The sequence below is a fragment of the Uloborus diversus genome, chromosome 1 (genome assembly GCF_026930045.1).
Source record: "Uloborus diversus isolate 005 chromosome 1, Udiv.v.3.1, whole genome shotgun sequence".
In the NCBI taxonomy this organism is placed as follows: domain Eukaryota; kingdom Metazoa; phylum Arthropoda; class Arachnida; order Araneae; family Uloboridae; genus Uloborus; species Uloborus diversus.
Genome location: NC_072731.1, coordinates 208,864,096 through 208,887,551, shown reverse-complemented (window position 1 = coordinate 208,887,551; position 23,456 = coordinate 208,864,096). Strand labels below are relative to the sequence as shown.

At 33.1% G+C, this 23,456-nt stretch overlaps 2 protein-coding genes across 2 annotated transcripts in view; one reads left to right on the top strand and one right to left on the bottom strand.

Moving 5' to 3' along the window:
* The window catches only part of LOC129234151 (tetratricopeptide repeat protein 36-like), a 33,958-nt gene extending 19,752 nt beyond the window's left edge, over positions 1 to 14,206 (top strand). Inside the window, exons 2-3 of the mRNA XM_054868051.1 lie at positions 460 to 648; positions 13,659 to 14,206. Coding sequence (XP_054724026.1) covers positions 460 to 648; positions 13,659 to 13,915 — 446 coding nt within the window. The 3' untranslated portion in view covers positions 13,916 to 14,206. The remainder of the gene's footprint in view (positions 1 to 459; positions 649 to 13,658) is intronic.
* Positions 1 to 23,456, bottom strand: part of LOC129234149 (lipoma-preferred partner homolog) — a 113,706-nt gene that overhangs the window by 73,838 nt on the left and 16,412 nt on the right. The gene's annotated exons all lie outside the window — the stretch shown is intronic.

Below are 23,456 nucleotides of genomic sequence, written 5' to 3'. Positions count from 1 at the left end.
TGTTGTTGTATCATCTGAAAGCCAATAAAATGGGCCAGTTTTTGGTAGATTTGCCCGATTGTAGCTCTTACGGTTGTTTTTGAAAATGTCGGTTAAAAACGTTGGCACCATTTTAATTCTGAGTGTGTCCAATGTTTCAAAGTTTATAGCTCTCAGTAAAATGCGACTATCCTAATGCGAAAGGTATCATTTTGTAGGATTTAGTCTGCTCTTTCCAAATATTCTCTTTGTAGGTCCTACAGGAATTTCAGAAATCAGTCGTTTTCTCAGAATTTTGTTTTTTTACTCATTTTCCTTAAATTTACCAAAACTCGGTTACAGTTAAGGATTGGACACGATAATGGGTGGTTCTATGCTCCGCTTGGGCTCTTCTATCACCCCCTTTCGTATGGCAGATTCGATCGAACTCACCCTGTATAGTATTCAATTACATACTTATTACTTTCTTTACACCTGTAGATGAAGACGACTCTTCTGCCAGTGTGTCTGAAGCCAAACGACTGGAACTGGAAGCGGTAAGAAGTGCAGAATCTGGCGATGTAACATCAGCCATACGGATCTTCGGGGAAGCCATCGATTTAGCACCGAATAGACCTTCCGGTTATAACAACAGAGCTCAAGCATACAGGCTCAAGGGAGAAATTTTTGGTAAAAATCTGCGATATTAACTTTATGTACTATGCGCGTAGCTTAAATTTACCTTTCAGTCAACTATATTTTTTTCTAACTGGGTACCAGGAAACATGGGCGAATGGTGGCCCAAAAAAGTGGGGGGTCAAAAGAAGGACGTAGGTTCGTTCCCTGAAGCGGATTTTTTTTTTTTTTTTGTAAAATTAGGCTATATTACTGGTTTTAATATTGTTCTAAAAATTAAATAAGCAACACATGGTATCCAAAATCAGGACGGATGGCCACTGTTGACCGTCCCCTTCCGTTTCAAAATTCCATTCTTATGAAATAAGATGAGAAAAGACAATTTATTTGAAATTTTCAGATTTTACACTTTCGTGGAACAAATTAATCTACCACATAAAATTCATTTTTCAATCGATCGATTTTTAACTCTGAAAAGTGAGAGGGCCGTTGCTGCCAGCTTAGGTTTGCCAACTATATATATACACCCTGAAAGAAAAACTAAATATGGGAGTAGAACATTTAGCCATGATTCAAAACAAAGTTTAAGCACTACAAGTTGACTGGCATAGAAAAATATGACTGGGTTCGTGATCCGTTGGCGCATCAGCAGGGAACTTTTTTAAAAAGCATAAGAAAAATTTATTGGCGGCAGGAGCAACCGCTCCTTAAAATTGTTGTTCAGCGAAGTGCCTTTGGGCGTATATGAGCTGTTATAGTTAAAAGAGAGAACTCAAAAATTTCTGATCACTTTATTAATGACTAATGAGCTGTTATTGTCACCATTATTATTAACCTTGACACTTTTCAAGAACAACAAAATATCATGGGTAGATCCTCGATTTAAAAAAAATCCTGCAGCTTTTCCCAACATAGAGCTGAATAAAAAACGCCACTTTTCCTCAAGATAGGCATCGTGTCTCAGTCCTGATAAGTGAAAGTTTGGGACTTGTTGGTCGTAATAATCACTAAAATTCATCACGAACTTAAATTCAATTTCTAAAGAAACTGAAATATTTAAAAGATAAAATATTATACATAAATGGGAAACACTGTTTTTTTCTCTTCCTTGCCTCGATTAGTGAATGATCAAAACATAGTCCATATTGACATATGAAATTTGATTCATTGTGCCGCAAGAATCGAGCCAACTATCAGGCGTGCGTTAAGTAAAAAAGGTTGAGAAGCACTGCTGTAATCTAAGCTTGACGTCACATACAAAGCATTGAATATTGCGAGGCTTTATGTTTCCCTTTTGCTTTTCATTCATTTATGGTTCATTCCGTTTTGAATCAGTTTTGAAACGTAAAACAGTTAAATAAAAATCTTAAGGGGTCACAGTACCTTTCAAACATTTTTTTTTTTATTTAAGTAAATTTTATGTTTCTTTGAAACCATAACATGCATACTTATTTCTTAATCAATAATTTATTTTCAAAATTTAAAATATTGCCTATTTTTTTAAAAAATTCAAAAAATTGTAGAAAATTTCAATTTTTTGAAACTCCTAAGACTTTTTTATTTTTGCACTAATTAAATTTTTTTTTTTTTTTTTTTTTTGCTAAACGATCACTATAATCATCTCTAAAAATCTGTGCATTCATTTGCTTATAAGTTTATTAGAAAATTTTCAGTGATTAATTATGTAAAAAATCAAAGTTTTTTTTTTTAATTTGGTTTTTAAAGGTTTAACATGCTTTAAACATTTGAGTAATTTATAAAATGCTTATCCAATGCAGTTTTGTCAAATATGTTATCCCAATTGTAAAAAGTATTACTTTAAAGCTGTATCTTTAATTGAAAAAAAAGCCTTAGGGATTCTAATGACATGAAAACACAAAAATACAATCATCGAGAAAAAGCAGTTTAAAGTTTTTCTTTTGCATAAGAACACACAGCGAGCATGGCCTTAAAACCATTCATAACTTTTTAAATATTTGAACTAAAGCAATGAAACTTTTTCCCTGTGTTCAGAATAGTTTTTAGTTTTGAAATAAGCAATAAAATTTTTTTTGATCGTTTCATAATTTTTGAGGTACTGTAATCCCTTAAATGATAAACTGTTGCAGTGCGTTTAATACCGAGGTTTATGAATATGCATAAAACAAGTAGTGAAGAATTAGTCCTACGGTTTTGCATCTGCCAAAGTAATGCTTTGAAGTATAATTCTAATTCGGAACTCCAGCGCTCGAATACGCTACCTTGCGGTGATTTATAAAACTGCGAATGCAACTAAAACTTTGCCACGTTGCGTTCCATGTGTGTCTGTTGACGTAAACACAGGCAGTTTGTTCTGAGTATTTATTAACGCAATCGATGTGTCTTAGTTTGCTTTCAGCTACAGAAATTAATTCGTCCCTTAGTAGTATTCTCGAGCTCCTCAAAATAATGTTAGTTTTCATTATTTCCTTAATAATAGGTGAAAGCGAAAATTCTGGATTAACAAACTTGGATAACGTTATACAAGGTAAAAAATTTTATTGTTTTGTATGAATTTGTAAGAATATGGGAGTTTTTTTAATCTTAAATTAATTAAACTTACCATATTTTACAGCAGCATTTAGTTGGAATGGACAGTATGCAAAATATTTTCTTGAATATATTATCGTAGAACAAAATGAATAACCGAGAAAGAATTTACTTTATTCCTTTTATTCTCAGCTGAAAGGTATCGCCAAATTTGTTTAGGGTTATAATTTTGGCATTGTGCGAGCAAAGTAGCCTTGGCGAGATTTCGCGTTTTTAGTTAAACCATTTTCAATTTTTATCATGAGTGGAATAAAATGGTAGTAAGATTACAGAATTCGATAAGTAAAAAGAAATAATTGTCAATCAACTGAAAAGAAAACTACCACCATATATCCGTGAGAATTTTGTTGATGATTTGCATAACATGACACAATTAAATCGTAACTCAGAAATTAGAAAAATCAAAACAGAAAATTTTTAAATTAACCGATTCGGGAATTCGAGAGAAATAACTCAGCTACAAATGGAAAACAAGCGCTAGCCAAAGCAAAGCAAAGAAGTATCATCTTCTTTTGGTAATAATTTGTAATGTCATATTAAATTTTCTAGCATTAATTGTTATTCTTGTCAGGCCACAATTATTATTTAGTTTTATCAAGAATTGATAAATATCGAATTCAACATCGTGAAAATGGCTGCTTAGAACTACGAACTACGTACTTTGCATTAATGTTTGACGTTTAGTAATGCTTCTTGAATTCTCATTTCTTTCTACGTGGGTCAGAATATCAACAAGACTTTGAAAATTAATTTAAAAAGAATAAAGCGAAACAATCATACGTACGAACAAAAATCACAACACTTTTAGCATTTTCTTCGTTACCATGTGCGTTTGTTTTAGTTTTCAATTCCGCCATCAGACAGTGACTTCAGTGCCCCCTATAGTTCGTTGGAGTTGCGAATAGTCTATAGTCGGGGCAAATGTAGCCTGGCAGCATTGTGAAGGCTACGCAGAACCTAATCACAGCATTATGATGCTGCCGGATTTGGCTTGCCCCTATATATACGAGCCGGTGCATCAGCTGAAGATCAGTCTTTTTGGATCGGAGAGCGTATTTGAATGGTTGTCTTTTCTGGCAAGTAATCGCGTTTGGTAATTTTTCACTGCGAGCGATAATTAGCGACACGTGAATTGTTTATTAATTAAAGTATCATTTTCGGCAAATTTGGCGAAACCCGAAACTTCGCTGTGGTTACCCTAGCAGCACAACAATGAAAATCCGATTCAAAATGGCTAAACTTAAGCTGATGCGCCAAAAAAAAAAAAATCCTCCCAGTAAATATGGGTCAATTTGTCAAAAAAAAATTTTTTTTGTTCCTCTTTATTTGGTCCAAGTCGAGTACTATTCAAACTTACGCATGACCGCTTAAGGGGACCGTGGACCTTCCAAATAGCTCAAATCGGTCAAAAATATGATTCTTTTTATTTCGTGGAAGTAACCATATATGAAGTGTGCTGAATCGCATGAAAAAAACCTCTTGTTGATCTGATGTTTTATCGCGAAGTTATATGCGTTTTAAAAAAAAAGTAAACAGAACGTGTTGTAAACTAAGTTTCAATAAATTCTTACATTGGTATTAATGTCAAATATTTAATCATCGTGAAATATCTTTCGGGAGGTATTAAAATACGAAGATGATGAAATGTAGGTGAAATTAGACTTTAACGTCATTTATCTCGGACTGGAAAATTCGATGCTGACACAGATTGACAAAAGCTCCATGCGACTTAATTTTTGTTCGATATGCTTCAAATTTCAGAATATGCTACTTTGGTAGTAGTTTGATAAAACTGGGTATGCATTAAGGTTTAAGAGCATTTTATGTTGCTTAAAAATATTTAAGTTTTGATTTTCATGTAATATTCGCAACAAAAACTATTGCTTTACGCGAAAAAAAATACTGTGCAGTTAATAATGGACCAATCCTTTAATGGATACCCAAAGTTCTTGGCAATGTTCCGTTCTCTGATAAAATAAATTGTTTGAGAAAAAAGCAAAAATTGAGTCGCATGGAGCATTTTAAAATTTTTATTTTAACTTTCAAAATTTTTAATTTTAATTAAATTTTTATTTTGTTGCCTTTTTTTTTTTTGCTTAATATTTTGCATGCCAATAAACTTACTTTTATGCCCAGTTTCATATCTCAAAATTAATAAATAAAAGAAAAAGCTTTCAAGGTCCACCGTCCCCTTAATTTTCAAAAAAAAAAAAAAAGTTTGAATGTTTATTCGTTAAAAAAAAAACTCGTAGCAACCCCCCCCCCCACCTATGGAGGGGGTTGCTACGAGGTGCGCGGTTTTACGACGTGGTGCCCCCCCCCCAGGGGTGAGTTATCGATTGATTAAATAAAAAATAAATGATCACTTTCGTAGAGGGAATTTTAGAGTATACATTTAATTGTTTTAATCGCAAAACAAAAAAAAGAAGAAGAAGAAGAAGAAAAGCAACAGCTATAACGACTTCACTGTGTTGGCTACAGTTGATCGCTGCCGAAATTGCCCTCGAAACAGCAAGAAGAAATCACAGGCGTCTACTTTCCCCTTCCTTCTTTTCATACTGAGCACACAATGGTAGAAGCAGATGTACGGACGCTGAATTGCTTCCTTTTATTTTGAAAAATATTTCAAAATTTCTAATTTAAATTAATTTTTTTTTTTTGTCGAATAGACTCATCATGGCTGGGGGAGGATTTTTTTTTTTTCTGTTACAATCGAATGTAAAATTTGAGAAAATCCCCCCCCCCCCCCACACGAAAGTATTTTTTTTTTATTTAATCAATCGATAATTCACCGCTGGGGGGCAACAAGTTCGCCCCAACATAGCTGGGGGGGGTAGGGGGAGGGGATTTTCTACGTGTTTTTTTTTTTTATCGAATAAATAATTTCATTTTTTTTAACAATTTAAGCGGTCATGGGAAAGTTCGAATAGTACTCGACTCGAACCAAGTAAAGAGAAACAAAAATATTTTTTTTGACAGATTAACCCATAATTATTGGGGGAGGGGAGAATTTTTTGCCAGTCAAAATAATGAAACAAATACCTTGTAAAGTTCCCCTTCTCCCAGCCCACGAAAGTGATCATTGTTTTTAAATTTTAACAATCGATATTCACTTTTTGGGGAGGGGGCTCCCACATTCGCCCCAACATAGCTGGAGGGTGGGGGATTTGCTACGTGTTTTTTTTTTTTATTAATTTAAATTTTTTATATAATTTTTAGCCATTTCACTTGTCATGGTAATATTTTTCTTTTATTTTCACCTTTCATCCACCCACGCAGCATATGACCCGAAAATAGTGGGCGGGGGGATTAGGGTCAAAATTTTTAATTACATTTTTTTATTATTTTAACCGATCACCCGCCATAAAACAAATAAACCGTGTTTTGGGGGCTCAGCTCTTGGTCTACAGGGACTACGGGTTCGAATTGAAAAATACATTTTGTGTTGAATAGTCCATTTATTGAGGAAGGCTATAGGCTATGCAACATTGCGCTTTGACTAGTAGGATTGAAGCAGTAATAAGTAATGTAATGAAAACGGAAATTTTTTTATAATTGTATAAAATGCTTGGAATGTCGAATACACGGTACATTTTTGAGGTAGAGCGTGCAACGCCGGGCAATGCAGCTAGTAGACTCATAATTGCTGGGGAGGTTAGATTTTGTTTTGCTATTAAAACAATTAAATGTATACTCTGTAAAATTCTCTCCACGAAAGTGATCATTTATTTTTTATTTAATCAATCGATAACTCACCCCTGGGGGGCAATACGTTGTAAAACCGCGCACCTCGTAGCAACCCCCTCCATAGGTGAGGGGGGGGGAATTGCTACGAGTTTTTTTTAACGAATAAACATTCAAACTTTTTTTTTTGCAACTTAAGCGGTCATGCGTAAGTTTGAATAGTACTCGACTTGGACCAAATAAAGAGGAACAAAAAAAAAAAATTTTTTTTTTGACAAATTGGTCCATATTTACTGGGGGGGGGGGATTTTTTTTGGCAATCAAAATAATGAAACTAATACCCTGTAAAATCCCCCCCCCACGAAAGTGATAATTTTTTTTAGTTTAATAATCGATACTTTAACCCTGGGGGGCACCACGTTCGCCCCATCATAGCTGGGGGGGGGGGAATTCCCTACGCGTTTTTTCTTATTAATTTAATGTTATTTTATATTTTTTAGCCATTTAACTCATCACTTTAATATTTTTCTTTTTCTTGACCTTTCATCCACCCACGCAGCCATTTGACCCAAAATTAGTGGGGGGGGGGGGGGATTAGAGCCAAAGTTTTTTAATTACATTTTTTTATTATTCCAACCGGCCACCCGCCATAAAAGAGATAAATCGTGTTTTGGGGGCTCAGTTCTTGGTCTAATATAGGATCTGACCATTTTTTAAATAATTTGATAAAGTTTAATACTTTAAAAAAATTATTTAAATCGGAGCGCTTTCATTGTTTACGTTTCTGTCGTGTGAAATCACAAATGATGAAATGCCATTCAGTGTTGCCATTCATGGAGAAAAATATTTAATTCGCATCTTTTCTCACGTGTATTGGCAACGATATGGTTGATGCAAGCGTAGAGCGCAATATTTAATTCGCTTCTTGATTATCATAACCATAGACTAATAATAAGAGTAGACCGAGCTTTCTCAGACTTGCTGATGAAAAAAATTGGTTCATGGATACATCATGTGACTAGTGGAAAGGCTTGGCGAAAACTTTGGCAGCATGGTTGCTAGATGGCAACATTATCTATAGTTTGGCACTCGACATGTATTTCAAGACGTAATGTGTTTTCATTATAATTTTTTTTTCCAGGTACAGAGATTGAACTGTTTTTCTTTTAGTTATGCATTATTTTGACATTCGTAATTAGTTTTTGATCACAGTTTTCAGTAACTTTTATTTCATTTGGAAATCCTACGTCAGTGTTGGCGTGAACGGAATGGCGTAAACCAGAGGTTCCCAACCGGTGGTTCGCGAACCCCCAGGGGTTCGCGAGGTACAGGAAGGGGGTTCGCGAAAATTTCGGTGCAATGGCGGATTTTTCCTAGTTTAGTAAAAAATTATAAAATATTCAATTTGCACACATAGTTACTAAATTTTTTTTTAATTTGAAAACGCGCCAGACTCTTGTATTAAACTGAAAAAAAAAAAAAAAAAATCTTTCAGCGGTTTTATAATCTTGGTTAAAAAGAAATTTTCTTTTTTTTTTTTTTTTTTTGATAGACAACAAAAAGACATATCCTTCCTTCTTTATTGCGAGGCGCCATGCAGAAACGTTGTATTAAGCTGTGGCGGGGATCACGATGACCTTAAAAAGGCGCCATCGCGTGGAGTCAATCAAACAATATACATAATATACATATGTCGGAAAAAATAAAGAATTCTCAAACACTGCATCATAGGGGTATTATTTCTAATCTGGTTGAAATATAACTCGGGAATTTCCGTCGAATTCAGTCATCAAATAGCAGACATGACAGCAAAAGGCTCCAAACTTAAAATTTATTACTGGATTTTACCCATCTGTTCGTTTTTAAAAATTTATAACATCAGCATGCTCATAGTTCTGGGGAAATAGTTGTTAACAGACGTATTTAGAGATGCTTGAAAACAAGTGATTTTGTTTGCAATTGGTTTTGCTACGTGAACTTGCTACTCTGTTTGTGAAGTTATAATCGTGTTGGTAATTTTTATGATTTAATAACTTTCTGCTGTTATGGCTCGATGGTTGAAAACTGGTAGTTTGGTTGAGCGACAAATGGACAAGCAGTCAATCGATCAACCCTCAACATCAGCAGTAACTTTCGAATCAACACAGGATATTGAAATAGATAGCTGTAATGAACTGCCGCCTCTCCCGACTAAACAGAAAAGTGAACTAGGGGAGAAAAAAGGAAAAAAGCGAAAATATGACAGTGACTATTTACAAATGGGCTATTATTTTACTGGAGAAGAGTCTGAACCTAGACCGCTTTGTCTTCTCTGCAACGAAATTCTAGCGAACAGCAGTTTGAAACCGTCACTTCTGAGAAGACACCTCGAAACAAAGCATCCGACACACAAGGACAAACCTATCGAATATTTTAAAAGAAAATTGGAATATAATAAAAAGTGTAGCGTCTCTACGTTCCTGTTAGAATCCAACGAAGATAGTAAAATGGCCCTTGAAGCTTCATATCAAGTCAGTTATAGAATTGCAAGATCTGGACAGTCACATACAATTGCAGAAAATTTAATTGGACCGTGTGCTAAAGATATTGCTAAGTGTATGCTGGGAGAAAAGTCAGCAAAAAGAAATTGACCTGGTTCCGCTACCAAGCAACACAGTATCACGCAGAATTACTGATTTGGCAAGTAATGTGGAGAAAGAACTTGTGAATAGAATAAAAGAGACTAATTTTGCGATCCAGCTTGATGAGTCGACTGATGTAGCAAACGCTGCAATATTACTTGTCTATGTTAGGTATATTTTTAACGATACAATTAAAGAAGATGTACTATTTGCAAAACCTTTGAAAACCAACACAACTGGAGAAGCAATTTTCGAACTGGTCAACAGTTACTTTGAAGAAAATGGAATAGATTGGTCTTTGTGTGTAAGTGTGTGCACGGATGGTGCAAAATCAATGACAGGAAAATTTGTTGACTTTGTGGTGCGAGAAAAGAAGATCAACGAGAAAATTGAATGGACTCATTGCTGCATTCATAGACAAGCATTAGCATGTAAGCGTATTCCCGCAGAATTATCCGCTACTTTGAATGATGCGGTAAAAATTGTAAATTTCATAAAATCACGTGCCACAAACTGCCGTCTATTTCACGCGCTTTGTGAGGAATTGAGAAGCCTTCATGTTACTTTACTTCTTCACACAGAAGTTAGATGGCTTTCCCGTGGCAAAATTTTGACACGCTTATTTGAATTGAAGTCAGAAGTCCAAGCATTTTTTGTTGATCATCCATTTCACTTGTCCACTTGCATATTCGATCCTCTTTGGATGCAAAGGCTTGCATATTTAGCTGATATCTTTTCAAAATTTAATTAAAATAAATCTATCCTTGCAAGGTGCAGTTGTTAATATTTTCGTTGTATATGATAAAATTGAAGCTATGGTAAAAAAATTGAATTTCTGGATCCAATGCCTGGAAATGGGTGAGTTTTCTTGTTTCACTTCTCTTAGTAGTTTTTTATCAGAAAACTCAATGAAACTTGATGAAAGCATTAAAAGAAATGTATGTGAACATCTGCAACATCTTGAACTAACTTTTGACGAGTATTTTCCTAATAGGCGTAACGTCCCTCTCTCAAACAACTGGATACGCAATCCTTTTGAAGGAAATCCATGCTTAGAGAACACCCTGTGACATTACCTGAAAAGGAAATGCTCAGGTAATGTCATGAATTATCACAGGAGTTATCCTGTGATAATTCATTGAAAACTACCTTTAAAGAGCTCTCGTTAATTGACTTCTGGTTCAGTGTAAGAAATGACTATACCGTTTTGTCCAAAAAAGCAATTCGAATTTTATTACCATTTTGTACAACATATCTGTGCGAGAAAGGATTTTCCTCCTATACTTATCTCAAAGATAAATACCGAAGCAGATTGAATGCAGAGCCTGATTTAAGACTCAAACTGTCAGACATTGAACCAAACTTTCAGTTTCTTTGTTCCGTCAAACAGCCACAAATATCGCATTAAGGATTCTTTCCCCAATTTAAAGTATGCTTAAAAAATAGTTGGTTTATAAAACTTCTTGTTTATAATTTTTCTTGTAGATGTAGTTTTAACTTTTTATTAATGTTTGCACTTAATGATATTTTACAATTATATTTTTGTTTATTGCAATCAAATGTTGCAAAAAATGGAAAGCAAACATGCTGTTTTTTTATTGTTTCTTACATGTTACTAATTTCAACATCAGGGGGTTCGTGAACTTTTTTGCCTGTTCCAAGGGGTTCGCAAAGAGAAAAAGGTTGGGAACCGCTGGGCGTAAACCATAGACTAATAATAAGAGTAGACCGAGCTATGGCAACCCTTTTGCTGCTCATAAACCAAACCATGTGACTGGTGGATATCCTAGCAACAGCGGGCGTTGATCGAAGCAGACGATCAACGCGAGCGAGAAATAAAATAAATAGAATTGATGGAATACGGAAGAATTAGCTTTTATGAAATCCTATTTGTAAATTTGTTATTCTAAGTTGTAAATATTTTGTTAATATAGTGAGTTTTTCGTTTAGATTACTGTGCATTTTCTTTAGTCAATTTCAATAACTCTCTAAGCAATTAAAGATGCAAACGCCCAAAAAGAATCGGCAAATGGTAAGTTTTTACATACTATTTCAATTTAAGATACCAATTAGTACATTTTTGCGTTAATGCAAAACGTTTACGCCATAGACTAATAATAAGAGTAGACCGAGCTTTCTCATTCTTGCTGATGAAGAAAATTGGTTCATAGATGTATCATGTGACTAGTGGAAGGGCTTGGCGAAGACTTTGGCAGCATGGTTGCTAGATGGCAGCATTATCTATAGTTTGGCACTCGACATGTATTTTAAGACAATGTGTTTTCATTAAAAAAATCTTCGAGGTGCAGAGATTGAACTGTTTTTCTTTTAGTTATGCATTATTTTGACATTAGTAATAGTTTTTGATCAGTTTTCGGTAACTTTTATTTCATTTGGAGCTGTCAGCGTTGGCGTGAACGAAATGGCGTAAACGTTTTGCGTTAACGCAAAAATGTAATAATCGGTATCTTAAATTGAAACTGTAGGTAAAAATCTTACTGTTTGCTGATTCTTCTTGGTCGCTTGCATCTTTTATTGCTTAGAGAGTTATTGAAATTGACTAAAGAAAATGCACAATACTATCTAAACGAAAAACTCACTATATTAACAAAATATTTACAACTTAAAATAACAAATTTACAAATCGGACTCCATAAAAGATCATTCTTCCGTGTTCCATCAATTCTATTTATTTTATTTCGAGCTGGCGTTGATCGTCTGCTACGATTAACGCCCGCTGTTGCTAGGATCTCCACCAGTCACATGGTTTGGTTTATGAGCAGCAAAAGGGTTGCCATAGCTCGGTCTACTCTTATTATTAGTCTATGATCATAACGTGGAAACTGGTAGAAAGATGCGCCAAATTGCATCATTTGTGACGGCATAACGACCACGCCTTGTTTTAAAACACAGACATTAAAAAAAATTAATTACAAAATAATTGTTGGGAGAATGAAAGTATTTTCTGGGTCCATGTTATCTTTTTTACTCATTCTATCAATTTCAGAGACTAAAAGTAGTACTTTTGACTGAAGGAAACAACCCTATTATGAAATTGATTATCTTGAAATCTATTATAGCTACAATTTTAAAATAAAAAAAAAAGCTTTTTAAAGATAATTTTTCGTTTTTTAATGTTTCAATTGGCAATTTTGTTCTCAACTGAATAGGTTTTGAGATAAAAACGAAAACTGAAAAAAAAAAAAAAAAAAAAAACCCGCACCTAAAATCCAAGATGGCGGCTCGAGCCATCCTGTTATCATCTAGCACCGAGGATTTTAATATGTTCACGAGGAGCCCTTCCTGTACGTGTATACCATTGGGGTTGTTTCCTTCAGTCAAAAGTACTACTTTTAGGCATTGAAGTTGATAGAATAAGCAAAAAAAAAAAAAAAAAAAAAAAACATGGAGCGAGAAAAAAAACTCATTTTCCCAACGTTTAATTGTTAATTATTACTTTTTTTAATGTCCGATTTTGTAGTACGTAGGCGCGCTTAATGCTTACGCTTGCTGTCTACCACGTTTAGTTGTTTCTCGAGAGACTCAAATCTGGTTGATGATTGCAATGATAGGAACAGGGGGCCCTCGGGAGTGATGTCTACCGCGTTTGCCAGCACATGATAATAATGAAGAAGCGAATTAAATATTGCCCTCTACGCTCGCTATCAGCCATACTGTTGCCAGTACATATGAGTCAAGAAGAGAATTAAATACTGCGCTCTGTGCTAATGGCATCAGTGAATGATATTTCATTACTTTTAACGTCATGTGCAAAGCGTAAAAAAATAAAATTGAATCCGCACACCGATTAAAAAGATTGTTAAAAAATACCAAACTTTAAAATTATTTTAAAAAAATGGTTAAATCCAATGTTTTTAAGCATGCTCTTTCAGAAAAATAATTTTAAAATTTCGGAAACAACCCAATTTTCAAAACCCCATGTTTTTAATTTTTTCACCCTTATTTTCGCCTTATTTTACTACACTATAAGTGAAATGGGATACAAGAAGCTGGAACCACAGAACTCGCCTCCTACATCAATATTGTTGCCATACGAAATAAAAGACATTGTATTCATGTATTTTTTCCACTTAAAGCAATTAAATTTCTTTTAACAAAAAATTCTATAACATGTATGTTTTCACTGAGTGTGTTTTTAGTAATTACCTTCTAAAATCCGTTTTCCCACAGCTGCCCTGAAAGATTTGGATACTGCTATCAAACTCGGTTCTGGAAAAGGAAGATCAACATGTTTGGCTTACTGTCAGAGGGCACTCATATACCGTTTTCAAGGCAAAACAGAAATGGCTCTAGAAGATTTCAAAAAGGCGGCTAGTTTGGGCAGCAGTTTTGCGCGCTCCCAAATGGTCCAGATGAATCCTTATGCTGCACTTTGCAACCAGATGCTATCCAAAGTGATGGAGCAATACCAGAAAGGCATGTCATAAACTGCTTCCAAAAAATAACGCTGTTCAGACAACAGGTTAAGAGAAAGATAGTTTTTTAAATCGAAAAATTTTTTTTTTTTGATTCATTGCAGGGTGTAAGTAAAAGTAAAGCAAGTTTCCAAGTTCGAAGCAATTGTTGTTTAAGAGGTAGATTTCATACAAGTTGAGAAAAATAAACACAATTTTTGATTTTACTCTAGTCTTAAAGATTGCTGCTGTTCAGGTTATAGAGATTTCGTTTTCCTAAGTGTTAAAAAACCAGCTCTTTTTTAAACTCCACGATGTGACGCTGCTGTAAAATTATTTAACCAAAAATTTATGTTTCATGCAAAAATGACCAGGAACTGAAATAAATAAAATCATTCAATGTAAAAAAAAAAAAAAAACCTTTAAAGGAGAAAATGCAAAATTGCATATGACACCAAATTCATGAGAATTGGTTATTTTAAAACAAGCTTGACTTTTCACTTCTCCAGAAAATTGAAGCCCTACCCGTAGTATTAGTATTGAACTTAAGTAGTATTTGATTAACAATCTCTCTAAAGTATATGAAAGACTACAAGAGGAGCAGGGAAAAAAAGGGGTAAGTCCGACCATAGGCGGCTCGTGCGGAGGGCAACGGCTCCCTCACTTCCAAAAGTAAAAAGGATTTGCCCCCTCACTTTTCAGAGTTACAATTTGATGATCGATTGAGAAATCATTTTCGACAGTGTGGATTGAATTATTTCACGAAAATAAAAACTAAAAATTCCTAATTAATGGACTTTTCTCATGTTATTTCATAAGAATGATCTTTGATCTGAAAGGGGGAATTCTACGGCGGCCATTCGTCCCAATTTGTTGTGCCATTATCCATTTTTTTAGAATTCACTTAACCAGTTTTGCTAAAAGTCAGTATTATAATCCAATTTTACAATAAAATAAAATAAAAACGAGCTGATGTGTGCATCACATGACTTCCTTTTGCTCCAATTTAATGTCATTTCCCCATTATTGATGGCAATTTTAATGTGGTTCAACAGTTTACTCTCTAAATATCACCAACAGTGGCTAAATTAAAATCAGATTTTTAAAAAAAATGTTCGCCAATTTTGTCGCCAAGTTGGCGACAACACTTGGCGAAAAAAACACTGGGGATATATCGCCAAATGGCGGCCAAATTAAAACACCACTTGAGTTTACATCGAAATTAACAATGATTTCCCCCCGAAAAAGGGGCAAAAGACCCCTTTTGAAACACCGGAATGCAACTAAAAGGGGAGGTGCACAACTAGACCTCACTAGGAGTCTACGTACCAAATTTCAACTTTCTAGGACATACAATTTTTGGGTTATGCGAGATACATACACACATACATACCTACATACAGAGTCACGAGAAAACTCGTAATTAACTCGGGAATTGTGAAAATGGATATTTCGCGTGTCTATACATTCTTAGTCTATACATCCACGTGTGGTCGAATCGAAAAAGAAACTCAACATTTATTCGGGGGAGTAAAATGGAAATTAAGGTCTGAGTGAAAATTTTTTTGCGAATACAATACTTCCTTTTTTGTAAAAGGAAGTAAAAAAGGAAAGGGAAAATAGCTTTAGGGCATCACCGCCCCCCCCCCCCCTTTTTGGTGTAAAAGCCGCCAATGAGTCCGAAGATTAAGCTTTCAAAGCCAAGAGGGCGGAATAACTTCAGTAACTGGCCCTTCCACCCCCACTTTGGAATGAACTCTGGTCTGGGGCACACATTATTATTTCAAAATCTACACTTATGTTTAGAGGACAGTAAAAATCTCTTAGCTTTTTCTAAAATTTTATCAGTTTTCTTTAATATAAAATAAATAATACACACTTTTATTTTTACACCCAATAGAGGGCTCGTAAAATGACCCAAAGTGTGCTTAGTGGCAATTACAGCTTTATTTTCCCAGTAAAAATAGAACCAAACTAAAGACTGCAAACTTAATCCAACATAAGAGAAACTTTTTTCTACATGGCTTTTACATGTCAACAACCACCAACCACTCAATCCAAGTTAATGATTTTGACCATTCAGGATTAAGCTTTCAGTCTTCAGCTGAGCAGCCATAATGAAGGATTTAACTATAGCTTGACCATGGAGAGGAGGTGGATGAACTGGGAGGTAGAAACGCACCATTTTATTTTGTAGTAGGTAGAATCAGCAAGAACGGGGCAAGCAGTAAGAACTTATCTGTTCGGTGTATTCTAGCTGATCTTGCCAATTACAAAATGAAATGGTGCATTTCCACCTCCAGTTAATTTGCCATCTCTCATTAGACAATCATCATCAACAAAAGCAATGCAATCCACAAAATAAGCAAACAAGAGAAGTGAGCTTAGTCTTTGGCTTTTATTAATAATTCAAATAAAAGTCTGCCAGGCTATTAAGCATGGCTGTTTTACTTTAAACAAAACATCTGTAAAAGACAGTGAATCACTTTTGTGGAACAACTCTTTTAGAGATTCACGTTTTTGATCTTATGTAAACTTGACTTGGCCAAAAGTAAAAGCACCAACACTTTTTGGCACAGAAACAGAGTGATGCATTTTGGCACATTAACCTTCACATTCTAGATTCTTTAAAAAAATCAAATTAAAATAGTGCACACGCTAGAAGTTCATATGAGCAATCCGACTAGCCCCCTGCATTTTCACACCGGAGGATCTTTGAAAATTGAGTGAAACTTCATGCTTCATAATAGAATTCTACACTGTTTACCAGAAGGATTATAACTGCTATAAAATTATATTCCTTTATATATATATATATATATATATATATATATATATATATATATATATATATATATAAAGCATTTGAAAAACATTACTTGCAGTCAGGCTTGGAACACATTACAATTGCTTCATTGTAATCGATTGCAGTCAAATATGGAAGCAGTTCATTGGCCAATCATTACTTTCCGAACTGACATATTTCTCACTTTCCAACAAAACAAATCACTCTTAAAACTTTTAACATTAAATAACTATAGGAAACAAGATGTAACCTAACATACAACAGGTTGATTAGGAATGTTTCTCCATAAAAAATTAACATTAGGAATAGTTTCATCAACATTACACCAATACCTAGTTTTCTAAAACACAAAATTACAATAACACTTTTAATTTTTATAAGGAAAAGAGGACAGTGGCATCTTTAATAAAGATCATTAAAACATGTAGTATCTGGTTTGTTACTTAAATTATTAAATGTCCAAAAAATTACCAATTGTACAAAAATGGATATGTTGAATTATTAATATATATTTAAAATTATCCACTAGTATACCACATATTTTTTGTATAAGCAGATGCATTGTTCAAACCTCAAACATTTATGTGACTTTTAGAACATAGTCGAGGATCATGAAAGATTCAGTGGGATGAATCAAATTCATACACAGTACCCGTTAAGTATTCTGTTGTAGATATCCTTGGTTAAGCAAGGTTGAAATTAATTGGAAGAGATAAACTGTGGATACATGAAATCAGGCGTGCAAATATGAGAAAGGAGAGCTTCCCCCCATAACCCTTTGTTTTAACTACTTTCACAACCCTAGTATGCTAATATACACACATTCAAATAAATTCAGCTCGCTTTTCTAATCAATTACAACTGACAGTACACATGCTCCAAGCCTGCTCGTAACACTTCTACTGGAGGATAGGAGGACAATATTAACTTCCATATCAGGAAGGAAGGACTAAATTTAAAAAGCAAAAGCAGAAAAGAAGTAAACGCCTCACTTTTCTATACTTATTTACATTTTTCTTAATCAACACATAATAGCTACCCTAACTTCTTAGTTAAGCAATAATAGTTACGCATCTTTGCATCAAGTTAATATATATATTCTTTCCTTCGCAAATCACTTAAAAATTGCATATGTCATGATAGTTCATTTAGCAAACAAAATTTCCTTCAAAATAGATCAGGAAACAATAAATAACACCATTTCAAACAACTGCAATGTACCATTACAGTATGCATTCTAACTTCCAGAAATTAAATGCCAGCATTTTGGTCAAATCAAGACAGATTTTTTAAAAAATTTTTTAGATGCTTCAAGAAACCTACCACCAAGGGTCATTGCATAGGTCACAGGTAAGATGTTTCACAAGGATTTTTTTAACTATAAATAATCCTTCTCTTTGAAAATATCAATTTAATCCTTCATTTATTGGCCCATAACTGAAAAACTTCACTTTAATTTTAAAGCATTCCAATTCCAATTCTTAATCAACTTCAGACCCAGAGTGATGTAAGTCCAAAAATTGTGATTAGCTGTTTATTAGTGCATTGTACGTAGAAGCCTATTCCGCATTGAGCCATGTGAACGTAATTTTTTAAAGAAAATTCTTTGCCATTTTTTACCAGGGTCAAAAGAGAGCACGTCCTATCCTTTGCATGGGCCAGAAAAAGTTTTCCCTGTCTACTGTAAAATTATCATAATGTGACTTACAACCTCACATTGTGTTTCCTCTGGCTCTAAGGTAAAGTAGATCATCAAGTACGCTTTCAAATGTATGCAATAAAAGTTAAGGGTGAAAAGTAATTCATCTTCTTATAATTATAGGTAGCATTAATACAACAGTGTAAAATACCTAGTAATTCTGAAGATTGAAATACCTTCTATGAATAAAATTCCTACATTGAGTTCAATACTGTGCATAATTGGGGAACACACCATAGACTTGCAGTTGTTTGAAAAGGCATTCCTAGTAACTCCATCTTATATATATATATATGTATATATATTTTTGTAAAAACACTTCGTACCGTACCCTCAAAAACTCTTGAATTTTTTGTTCTAAAAAATAGTAACTACTTAATCATCATTCATTGAGGGTTCGGGCGTGGAATGATGTCAGGTACCAGTTATGCCAGAATGACACACATTTGAGCACCTACTGTGACCGAAGGAAAAGTTCTATGGCTAACGAGGTACAAGAGAGCTGCCTAAAAAATTTGATTTCACTTTCTCACATGGAAATGCAACAGATGTAGGCAGTGGAATGTATGTAAGTGCTAGCTTTAATAGACTGAAATGTACAGCTACTTCTAACCAAAACTTTCTGAGACAGAATGCAGAAAACCAAGTCAATAAGAAAATATAGTAACCAAGACTTATTTTAACAATCTATGGGTGCGTTCGCCGACCTCAACTGGTCGACTGGTGATTAACCACAGAGTTCAATGAGAGCTACAGGTTAAATGGTTACTACGAATGTCGTTTTATGAGCCTCACCGGTCGATCTACCGGTCGACCGCAATTTAAGCTGGTTGATTGAACCATGTGACATTTTTGACCAATTATAAGTATCTTTCACCTGCATGTTATTCATCGGCGCAAGAAACTGGTGATCAACCGAAAGCGTTCGATAAAGCATTGGTTGGTGAACAACTGGTGAGTAACTGCTGATGTCACTAGCTGTCATATGATCAACTGACCAGCCGCTACCAGTCGAAGTTGTCGAACGTAATGACTGAAAAAGCAATAAAAATGCGCGTTTTGATCACACATCTACTACCTTTTATTTACTGGCCATGGCTCAAAATAAAATTTTATTGAAGCTTTTATTATAGTTTTGATCTTATTGACCCATTTCCAAAAAACAAAAATAGAATCAAAAAACAGATGCCACATCATATGAAGTTAATGATCACTATCCTAAACCTTCCCATATCATGTCAAAAATGCCATACCAACCATATCAAACAAATTTTTTAATTGGTCAACTAAAATAATAAAAATTAAAACACTAACAATACAGCATTCAAAGGAAATTCTCAAATGCCCATTTGAATTCAATTCATGGATCCTACAAGGTATTTAAATAATATTGTTACACAATGCAACTATACAAAAATGATTTAGTATGATAAAAATTATACCACACAAGATACTAATTCTTCAGAGATTCTACTGTGTTAGAGAATTTGCCAGCAAAAGTAGAAATTAAGATAACAGATTTATAAAATATTGATAGGATGAATTTAGTTAGTACCATTGTACCTCCACGTATGAGGTACAATGAAACAAATATTTTTTGTTATGTTTCAAGCATAAAAAGTGTTCAAACATTCTTAAAAGGTTTTTTTTTTTTTTTTTTTTTTTTTTTTTTTTTTTGACTAGGAGAATTCTAGATTAAAAGTATACATTAATTTTATTCTTGTGTACGAAAACTTGTGGACAGAAGAAAAAAAATATATTGTATTATTACCATTACCATCTTCCCTTTTTCTTCAAATACCTGATGCATTACAAAGCTTTTGTAGCAATATCCAAAGAAGTTTAAAGGCCATACAATGAATAATTTACCTTTCTGCCAGTACTCTTTCACAAAGCATACAAATGAGCAGTTACAACTCATACACAAAAAACAAATTAAGATTAATACTCTAAAAAAAAGACAGTTTAAAAACCAACATCATGTTGTAAAAATAAAGTTTATAAAGAAAAAGTTGATGCCTGTTTACTTATCACAAGTCATTAATTTGAGACATTGCACGAAATTCGAGATCAAAATGCTTTCAATCAAAAAAGTTCCATTATATACCATTACATTTTATATTGTTACAAATAGTAATTGGATAAAATTAGGATCAAGATTATTTCAAAATAATGGATTAATGTTGTGGAGATTTATTTATCTTGTTAATGTTGTTATAAACAGCAAAAAAGAAACACATAATAAAAATAAAGGTTCCATGGGGAGATGAGTTTGGTAAAATAGTAAAGAAAATATTAAACATAGCAATAAACTCCTAAAATTTTTCTGCCTGTCAGGTTATTGAGAAATAAGCTTTTTTAAACAACTTTCTTTTTATCTATATGATAAGAACACTATTTTGAATCCAAACTTTTCTGCATACATTATAAAAAGATAATACTGTAGCATCCATTTATACAGAAACCATATACAGTGGAAAATTTTAAGTTAATGTACACTAAATTTGTAAATTTCAAAGTACAGTAAACTCCCAAATCCAAGGGTGGCACGGTAACCGGGGGGTAAGCGAAAACAGCAGATAATTTGAATAATAGGTAAAAAGCAAGATGGAGTATACAAGAGTTAAAAATATGAATAACACTTACACATACATTTGAAATATAGCTGAAAACATTGCTACATTGCATCTACTAACATTTAATGTAAAAAATATACATATGTAAAAGCTAAAAACGAACACAATCATAAGTTTTAAACATTTAATGACTGTTAAAAAATGTAAAAAGACTCACGGATAATTCAACCGCCGATAATCGGGAGTTTACTATATTTGAAAGGTAGGAAATAACAAAGGAACTTCAGCTGAGATAAAAAAAATTTTTGGTACACTAACTTAAACCTTTGCTTTTATTTTGATAATATGACGCAAAAATTTCCAGTCTCTAAAACTGTGATAGCTACTTGGCAGTTTTAATTGCTAATATCCTTTAAAATCCTGATTTACAAAAACAGATAATGACAGTAGCAAATGCAGAAGTTATCACTGATAAGAGCACTCTAATTCATACATAAATACTTGGAAGAACTTAGATGTAAACTTTCGAAAACAGTACTCATGTGAAAAATAAAAACGTCAAAGTTATTGTATATTTTGGGAATACATAATCAAAATAAAAACAAAGCCCTAGTTTCAACAAATCATATTGTATGGTACTTAATGTGGAAAACTACATAAATTGAAAGAGCATTTCATAAATATATCACAAACAAAATAAAATCCTACAGATATAAATATTTGTAACATATATCATCAACAATTAATAAACTAGAAAACCTAAACAAAAATCACAGTTCTAATTAAAGAGCCCAGATAACATACAAATTTTTGATTATTATTGGTTACAGTTAAGGAAAATTGGTTTTGATGATGGACAAAAGTTAGTACACAAGGAAAATGCGTTAATTATTAGTTAAGTAGTAGTCATAAGTTGCAAACGGTTGAACAAAAAACTGCCTAAGAAATGTAATATATTTTCCTATAGTAATAGCAAACTTGCAAAAGAAAATTATTTTCCTTTTCAAATATACAAAATAATCATTGCCTTACCATAAAAACTCCAGTACAAGCCCTTATAATATAAGGCAAATTGCGAAAAGTTCATGGACCTAGGTCCTTCAAATCATACTTCATATGTTTCGAAATATTTTGCTTTAAATGCTTTTATTTTTCAGTTACAATCAAGGTTCCTTGTTAAAAGGTATGTAACGTTAAATAGCAATTCATTTATTTTTTAAACGTATTGTAAATTCAAATAAAAATACAATGGTATTCAATTTTAAAAGAGTAGAAGAGATTCCAAAAAGACTCAACTAAGACTTTTGCCTCATTTACTCCAAACAAGGAAAGCCCTGCATCAGCAAGCCATGCTATTTTTGCACTATCACAGTCAATTTCAAATAAGTAACCAAACATTTGTATGTTAGCAAGTGATATTATAAATATATACAACAACAGCAGCAAATAAATTTGCATCCTTACAACTCTTTTTACAAATATATCTGAATGAACCGTAGGAGTATATTTTATTCTTATTTGATTCTAACAGCAGTAAACATTATTAGCAAAAAATTCAAACAATGGCACAGTCCTGGAGAAAAAGGGGAGTAGAGGCTTTAAAATACAAGCATAAAATGATGAAATCAAAATGTGGTAGGTGCTTGTATTAAAATACAAAAAATTTGAGGGGTCAATTATGTAAAAATTAAAAAGTAGGGGGAGGATTGCATCTTCCTTTGACTACACTACTGAGTTCATAACATTATTTTTCAAAAAAAGATCAATAAACCTCCAGAAAGTAAACTTCTGCAGCAATAAAAGTATGTTTTGTGTTTAGGAAATGGTTTTCCAGAATTTTTTTTTCTTTTTTTGATAAATGATCCTGGCAGTAATTGACAATAAATTTTAAAAGGGACATTTTTACAATATATATTCAAAAGTTGGAATAAGAAATAAGTACAATAAGATAAACAACATATATCTTGTTGATTATTCTGTGAATGAATTAAAAAACATTTCTTAGAAATTAGGTTTCAAAACTACAACTGTATAAAAAAAGATTGTAAAAAACATAAAAATATATCACAGAAAAAATAAAAGAAGAAATAAATTAAAATAACTTTAAAAATAACTTAATGCCTATCACAATAATATGAACAAAGACTTTTAAAAAATGCAGAAATTTTAAACCCCTTAATAAATATAGTTTTTACTTCATCAAAACACTTTCTTCTTCTTTTTTTTCTTTAATCAGTAAATCAATTTTTGTTGGAAGGTATTTAATTATTTCTCATAAGTGTAAGTCAAGCTCTTTTTTTTTTTAAATATAAACTGAATTACTGATTCTATAAATCACTTAAACTAAAAACTCAATTAACAATGAACATAAAATTTAAAAGATGTTACTTTTTAAGGTGATTTGTGTAACAAAATTAGGAACTTAGCAAAAAAAGTCAATCTACTGTATACAATATTTACCGAAGGCAAAAAATAAAATAAACATTGTTCATA